General features: G+C 47.4%; 1 protein-coding gene across 1 annotated transcript in view; it reads left to right on the forward strand.

The window, feature by feature from the left end:
- The window catches only part of HIPK2 (homeodomain interacting protein kinase 2), a 133,477-nt gene that overhangs the window by 94,354 nt on the left and 31,118 nt on the right, over positions 1-8,005 (forward strand). The window contains exons 4-5 of the mRNA XM_015572662.1: positions 1,131-1,265; positions 3,038-3,222. Of these exons, the coding sequence (XP_015428148.1) occupies positions 1,131-1,265; positions 3,038-3,222 (320 nt within the window). The remainder of the gene's footprint in view (positions 1-1,130; positions 1,266-3,037; positions 3,223-8,005) is intronic.

An 8,005-nucleotide genomic window follows, 5' to 3' on the forward strand; every position in this document is an offset into this window, starting at 1 on the left:
GAAATAGACTTGACTTTGAATGGTGAGCACAGAATACAGTCTACAAGGGATGTGTTATAGAATTGTACTCTTGAAACCTGTATAATTTTATTAACCAATGTCACCCTGATAAATTCAATAAAAATAAATAAAATAAAGGTCATGTGTGGCCAAGAGTCACAAAAGATTTAGAAGAGGGATCTGGGAGCTAAGCGAGCACTCTTGGTCTGTTGGTGGGAGGGCTGGCACTTGGTGGCTGTGAGGTGAGAGGCTCAAGGTCAGTCCAGTAAAAAGAGTCCTGGTGGCGGAGATGAGGCCAGACCGACAGGCCTCACGTCCATACCTCAGCTAAGAGCCGCGGTCCTACTTGTCCCCAGGGCCGAAGCCTAGATCTTAGCTGCCCCACGTGTGCTGTCCCGGAATGAGATTTCGAGGTTTACTTACCTGAGATCCATGGATGAGCAAACCCCCCCGCCCACACACACACACACACACACACACACACACAAAACAAACAAACAAAAAAACAACAACACATAGTCATTGGAAACAGCGGCTGCCTAGACCAAGGCCAATGGGGACCTGGCCGAGTGTGCCCGGCCCCAGATGGAGGGGCGGCAGAGAACAGCCCAGAGCCTGCTGCTGCCTCCTGGCCATGTGACCTTGGCCAGCTCCTTAAGCTTTCTATTCCTGTGTCTCCCGCTGGAAATGGGTCGGTAATCATCCTACCTAAGATGGTTGTAAAGCATCTTAAATGAGTTCATGTGCTTTATAATAGTGCCTGGCACGTAGGGAGAGCTGTATGCGTAAACATTTGATAAAAAATTAAATTAAATTTTAAAATGTGTGGAAGGGCCTTCTGCTTTTCCACATATGGAATCTTACGGTATCCCGTAAAGTAGGGGGAAATGTAGGGTTTTCATGGATACTGCATTCCTTGTTCATCTTGGAATCCTCCAGACCTGACTCAGAGCAGGCCCCCTAACAGGTGTTGGTGGGAAGGAAGGAAGAGAGATGAGTGAGTGTGGAGGATGAAAAGGGAGAGTAATTAATGTGCAGGTCACTTTAAGAGGAATCAAAGTCTCCTTCTCTAAAAGGAGGGAAAAGACCCTCCATGAGAAACAGAGGGTAGAGGTTTTAAGTCACAGTGACCAGGAAGTAATTCCCATTACCAACCGGCTTTTGCCTCTCTTCACCAGACACCAGATGACCATGAAGCAGAGACGGGGATTAAGTCAAAAGAAGCAAGAAAGTACATTTTCAACTGTTTAGATGACATGGCCCAGGTAAGCTCCGTGGGCGAGATGCAATGTCAGCCCTTAAAAGCCAAGCACAGCAAGGCTTCTGCAAGAGCGATAGAGGGCGGTGAGTAGAAATCCACATTACTCAGCTGCCGTGGTTGACCTTGACCTCGTGACCTGCCAGCCTGAGTAAGAATAGCAGTGGGTTTGTGGGACATCGTTAAAGCCTTACACCAGCTCTTGAAAAATAGCTTCAGTTTATTGGTTCCCATTTGCGAAATAGTCCTGGCCAATCTCACTGACGTTTTCATGAGAAGAATTTAAGCCCATTAGTACATTTGAGCTTAATGCCCTTGACTCAGTGTTAGTTCCTAAGGGCTGCCGTAACAAGGTACCACAAACTGGGGGACTTAAGACAACGGGCATTTGTTCTCTAGAAGCTAGAAGTTTCAAATCAAAGCACCAACTGGCCGTGCTCCCTCGAAAGGCTCTGGGAAGGAACTGGCCCATGCCTCTCTGCTGGCTTCTGGTGGCCCCTGGGTGGAGCCAGTGTCCCCGCATCCCCAATCTCTGTCTCCTTCTTCATATGGCTTCATCCTGTGTTTCCTTGGGTCTCTGCATCTAAATCTCCCTCTTCTTTATCTTATGAAGACACCAGTCATTGGACTTAAGGCCCACCCTCTTCCAGTTTGGCCTCATTTTAACTGGATCACATCTGCAAAGACTCTATTTCCAAATAAGGTCACATTCACAGGTGCCGGGCATTAGGGCTTAAACGTTCTTTTGCAAGGACACACTCCATGCTTCACACTCAGTCTCTCTCAGCTCACTGGAGGGGCCATGGGCTCTCACTTTTGTGCCCAGAGAAAGTGCTAGAACTTCAGCTATCTTTAGTGTAAAGACTAGTCTCAAATCAGGGCAACCCAAAGTGAATTTTTCTTAAAAGCAATGAGAAGTAAAGCTAGAGATCAATAAACATTCAGCACCCCTCTTACGGAAGACAAGTGTAACCCAAAATCATGACGCCGCGTAGAGTATCCTTGTCAGTTGATTAGAAGCTTAGATTGTCTTAGAAAACAAATTGCTTCCCAGAGCATGTCTTGGAAAACGTAGAAAGCACCACAAAACAAGTCTCTTAAAGGCTATGCTGGTAGAGACTTGATCTGGGAGGGAAAATCCTGTGCAAACACCCTGCTTGTCTGGCAGAGGTGACCCAGCGAACTCAGGGACTGAAATGATCCGGCCCGAACTCAGGGAGCTACAGAGGACGACACACTGTAGATGTAGGGGGAGGGCACTTAGGCCCCAGCATTTCCCTCCAAAGGTTAAATACATAAACCTTTTGCATCTTATGTTGTACTGCTTGGTTGTTTTTAATTGTGGTAAAAACAACATAGCACAAAATTTACCATTTCAGCATTTTCAACTGTACAGTTCAGTCGTATTACGTTCATTTACGCTGTTCCACAACCAATCTTCAGAGTCTTTTCATCTTGTGGCTCTTTTCCATGAGGTGTGATGTGAGGCGCATTTCGATTTAACTGATTATAGCAAGAGGGTGCACATCCTGTCACTTATGTATGTCGCAGGTACCGGCAGTGACCGCCCCTTCCCCATGCATGGCCTCCCTCTGCCTTTCCTGCAGAGAGCCCTGCCACATCCTGTGGGTGGCAGTGATATGTGGCAGTGCCTTCAAAGGGCAGACACCGCCCTGCAGGAATTGAGAAGGGCGACTGAGAGATCGGATGGAGTTGCAGAGCAGAAAGGAGTCGAGGAGGCACAGCGGGGTCCTGGTAACCTGTCCTCCTTGCTTCCAGGTGAACATGACCACAGACTTGGAAGGGAGTGACATGCTGGTGGAAAAGGCAGACCGGCGGGAGTTCATCGACCTGTTGAAGAAGATGCTGACCATCGATGCTGATAAGAGAATCACTCCAATCGAAACCCTGAACCACCCCTTTGTCACCATGACACACTTACTCGACTTTCCCCATAGCACACAGTAGGTGTCCTGCTCCGTGCTCTATACAAGGGCTCAGCAACTTTTTCTTTAAAGCCCCAGAGTGAATGTTTTAGGCTTTGCAGCCAAGTGCTCTCTGTTGCAATCAGCTCTGCCATTGTAGCTGAAAGCAGATGCAGACAAGACATAAACAAATGAGTGGGGCTGCGTCCCAGTAAAACATTATTATAAAAACAGGTGGCGGAGCCTCGGCAAGTCCAGGGCTGGGCGGGCCGGACTCTGGGTGTCTGTGCTTGGAGGGAAATGCTCAGAAAGGCAGGGTTCACAAAGCAAAGCCACTCTTAGTGCCAGAGGTCACTCCCAGACCCTTCTGGAAAGGACTCTGTCTAGTTTGGATTTGGGTTCATTCATTCCTTCATTCATTCAACGTGCTGTGTGCTGTGCCAGCTGCTGGGGTACAGTGGGGGGCAGAGCAGATGGGTCCCCTTCCCAGTCTAGGGGAGAGAAAGGTACAAAACTAGTGATGCCCAAATAACCAGGCTGATATCAGGGCAAATATAAGGTGTGATGAGACCAAGTGACAAGGGAGCCTCACTTGGGACAGGGCAGGAAGTGAGTGCAGAAGGATGAGTGAGAGGTAACTGATGGAAGGCTGGCGAGGGCAGAAAGGGTATTGCTTGTGGGGACAGTCACCATGGACAGGACCAAGCCCAAGAGCTGGGGGACAGTGGGAGAGCTGAGGCCCCAGGACCAGACAGGACGAGCCTTCCTTGTACAGGATTTTGGTCTTGATCCTAAGAGCAATGGGGAGTCGTTGAAGGACCTGTAGAAGGAACTGGCTGGTTAGAGTGTCAAGTCCATGAGCCCTGAAGACATGGCCATCACAGTGGCAGCTTGGAAGCTGTTGGTGACTTAGAGCTGTTTCAGTGAATGATAGAAGCAGAAACCAGCTTTGTCTGTTGAAAGCCTGAGTGAGAGGTGAAGAATAGATAGGATCCTTTCAAGAAGGGAGACTGTGAAAGGGGTGGGAAGAAATGGAGGGGTCCCTGGGGAGGGCCCAAGGGGACTTTAGGAAGAGACTTTGAGCAATTGAAAATGCTGATTGGAAGTATCTGGTACTAAGTGAGAAACTAAAGATAAAAGATGCTCAGAAGAGAAGTTTTCTGAGATGGTGGAAGGGGCTGGGACTCAGAGCACAGGTGGAGGACTAGACCAGTGTCACCGTGGATGAAGGAGGGCGCAGACGTTGGCTGGAGTGCTGGGTTAGCAGAGGAAAGTTGAGGGAGCTCTTCAGACCGTTGTCTTCTCTTGTTGAGAACAAGGTGTTTAGGTAGTTGGAGCAGAAGGTGGCAGAGAAAATTGAACAGAGAAATACAGTGGAATTGTTGAGCATGGAGGTTGGACATGAAGAATAGGATGTAACTGAGCTCCCCAGGGGAAGGCATGGAGAAAAGAGAGGGTTGGGTTCATCCAGGTTGGAGTTTTGTCAGGCTACTAAGAGAAAGAGAGATTGACAGACTCATGATGTTGGAATAGAGCATTGTAATCCCAATGGATGGCTACGGGACCTTAGCTGAAAAGGAAAGGAAAGGAAGATGAGGAGGTCCAGAGACACTGAACAGTCTAATCGACTCAGATGAGCCAGATGGGTGACAATGTGGCTGGGGGGCGGGGTACTTGAATGTGTGGCCTGGAGGAGTGGAGCAGTATCAGGTTTGAGAGTCCAAAGAACCCACAGCCGGCACTGAGCCCCGGGTGAGACGTAACTGAGAAGCCAGGGTGTCCGGCAGGTAATCTGTGTGTCCCTTGAAGAGTCCCTCGGTGGCAGGGCACGTGTTAGGTGGAAGACTGGGTCGGAGGCACAGGCCCGGTGAGTGAGGGCGAGAGAAAAGGCCGTGGCAAGAGAATGGGAGACAGTACTGGTTTTCAGAGTCTGCATAACAAATACCACTGAGGGGCCGAGGGGCTTAAAAAGCAGAAATTTGTTTTCTTACAATTCTAGAAGTCCAAGATCAAGGGGTTTGGCAGAGCTGGATTCTTCTAAGGCCTCTCTCCTTGGCTTGTAGATGGCTGTCTCCTCCCTGTGTTCTCACATGGTCTTCCTTCCTCCTCAATATGAACTAGACTAGGGCCCACCCGACTGACCCCATTTTACCTCTTTAAACATCCCATCTCCAAATTCAGTCACATTCTCAAGTACAGGGGTTAGGACTTTAACATATGAATTTGGGGGGAAGGGCACAGTTCAATTCATAACACAGGGTAACCAGGGATATCACTTCAGCCACTCAACCCAGAGGTATGTGGGATGAAAGTCACATCCCTGGACGTCTGCAGGGAGAAGCAGTGTGCTCACAGCGCCGGCTGAGAGAGGCTCAGAGGAAAGGGGAAATGTGTGAGAAGAGGCTGGGGAAGAGAGACATTCGCAGATCATGGTTGACCTGCCATGACAAGACTCATATTGGGCTGAACCTCAGGCTGGACTCGACCTTAGCCAGCCTACAAGAGGTGACTGGTGGCGCCCGCCACAGACGGCACATCCTCTAGTTTCAATTCTGTTCTTTATCAGTTGATGTTAAGCAAGTCAAATCTCATTACAACAAACAGTGAGTCTTTAATTTAGAACCATGTTTGAAACAACCGAACTCCAGCACAAAGAAAGAACCTGGACCCATCCCTTGCAGACTCTTGTTACGGTATTTGTCCTGTCTCTGGGTGTAGTAGGAGTGCCTCAGGGGGGTGTCATTTGGTCCCACAGAGGGAAGCCAGACTTGGTGATTTACTGAATCAGCCCCCAAAAGATCACTTTATATTCAGGGGTGAAGTGGGGTGACTGAGAAAGAGCTATGGATAGGAGACGGAGGGGTGCTCTCCAGAGGGTTCGCATTAGCCATCTGTCAGTGAGACAATCACCCACATAAAGTCAGAGTCACGGCTGCATGACCCCAGGGTCCTGTCCCTCTCTGGGTTCCGTGAGGAAGCAGCACTAGTGCTTCACTGTACTTGGTGAAGACCAAGCGGGGAGACCACGAACATCAGCTTCAAATTCAGAACTCGGTGTGGGTCCCCAGAGGACCACTGACAATTTATAACTCAGAAAATGGGCCTCAGAAGGAAAAGCAGGTCTTTGAGCACACCGAGGCTCCCTGAGAGTAGGCCTAATTCCTAAGGGCCCCTAGAGCTAGCTGAGAAGACCAGGAGAACTCCAGGGCAAGAAGAACCCTCCAGGCCCACCATGCTGTAGACCCCACCTTGGGGACTGGGCCAGAGCTGCCCCAACATCTAGACTGAGAAGTGAAAGAGACCCCCCCATTTCTCCATACCAGGATTCTAGTGCACAAGTTCCTTAAAAACGAGTCTCATAGAAGTAACCCAAAGTGCAACTGCCAGGCCATTTCAGTTAGAAAATTCTGAGTCTAAAAGCTTTTGGTTGAATTGTCACAAAATTATTGAGTGCTTTCCATACGTTCCAAAGGGAATATAAAACCTATATTTTTATTCCTTCAGCCTCTATAGGAAAGCACTTAGCAGTGTGTTTGGTACTTAGCAGATGCTCAGAACATGCTGGCCTTACCAGCATTATTAGTTTTTTTAGCTATTGGTTACTGTAGGACGCATTTTCCTTTCTCTCCAGGGTCTGCAGTCAGTAAATGATTTTGTGTGCATTGTGTGGCCAATGTAAGTAATTTTTAACTCTGAAAGAAAGAAGTCTCTGGTATGTCTAAGACAGTTTGGAGCATCTTTTATGGGAAGGATGTTTTGGGGTGGCCCACAAGCACCTGCTTGGCCCAAAACATAGCTTACCTATAGAATGCAGAAATAGTATTACCTTTGTAATCTTAAAATAGTATAAAATTATCATATTTATATTCAGTTATTACATTATAATTAAATAAGTATTTAAAACTGAACTTTAAATGCTGTTTTATTTTGAATATTAGCATTTGAGGAAAAGTAAGTTTAATTAGAAGAAGACACAAACTGAGAAACAAGGTATAAGTTCTGAAGGACACTTTATGGTGGACTTTCACGAACTTGGTTGCACTTATATTTCAAGAGGATGTATATGTATATGTATATGTATATGTATATGTATATGTATATGTATATGTATATGTATATGTATATGTATATGTTAAGATTGCCAGTAATTAGCTCTTGACCTTGGCAGATTACCTGTCCTCTCTAAACCTCATCTTTACTCCTAAAATAGGGGCATCGCTTATCTCTCCTTCTCGTGGTTGTTGTAGGACTGAGTGCAAGAATCTTGCACACAACTACCATAGCTCTCTGTCACTGTCAGCCATTATTACTAATTATTAATATCATTACAGTTCTCGTTACATGCCCAATTCCGGTGCGGAGAAAGTGGGTAACAGGGTCATGATACTGGGTTGGCCAGTTCCTTGGCTGTCCCCTAGATGGCGCTAGTGCCCCAGACTCGCTGGGAAGGATTAGCGCAAGGAGTTGTCTTTGTGGAAGGTGGCAGCAGGTCATGCATGAGAACTTAAGCGTTTGTTTATGGGCCAGAAAGCATACTGGAAGCTGAGAAAGAGCAGGGAAGGTGGAGACAGATCAGCGATATGAGGAAAATGCAGTGAGAGCCATCAGGTCTGTTGTGCTGTGGAAAACCGTTACCTGTGCAGGCTGGGGAGAACAGGCAGTAAGACAGGGTGAAACTTACCTAAATAACGTTAACTGTACAAACGCAGACTTTACATGAGGATCCAGGAAATTTAGGCCTAAAGTTTCCCCACTTGTCTTGTTTACTAGATTAACTGTTCTCTGGTTTTCTCTTGCTATTTTCTCCCCTTTATCCCATGCT

The sequence above is a fragment of the Myotis davidii genome, unplaced genomic scaffold, assembly GCF_000327345.1.
Source record: "Myotis davidii unplaced genomic scaffold, ASM32734v1 scaffold329, whole genome shotgun sequence".
NCBI lineage: Eukaryota > Metazoa > Chordata > Mammalia > Chiroptera > Vespertilionidae > Myotis > Myotis davidii.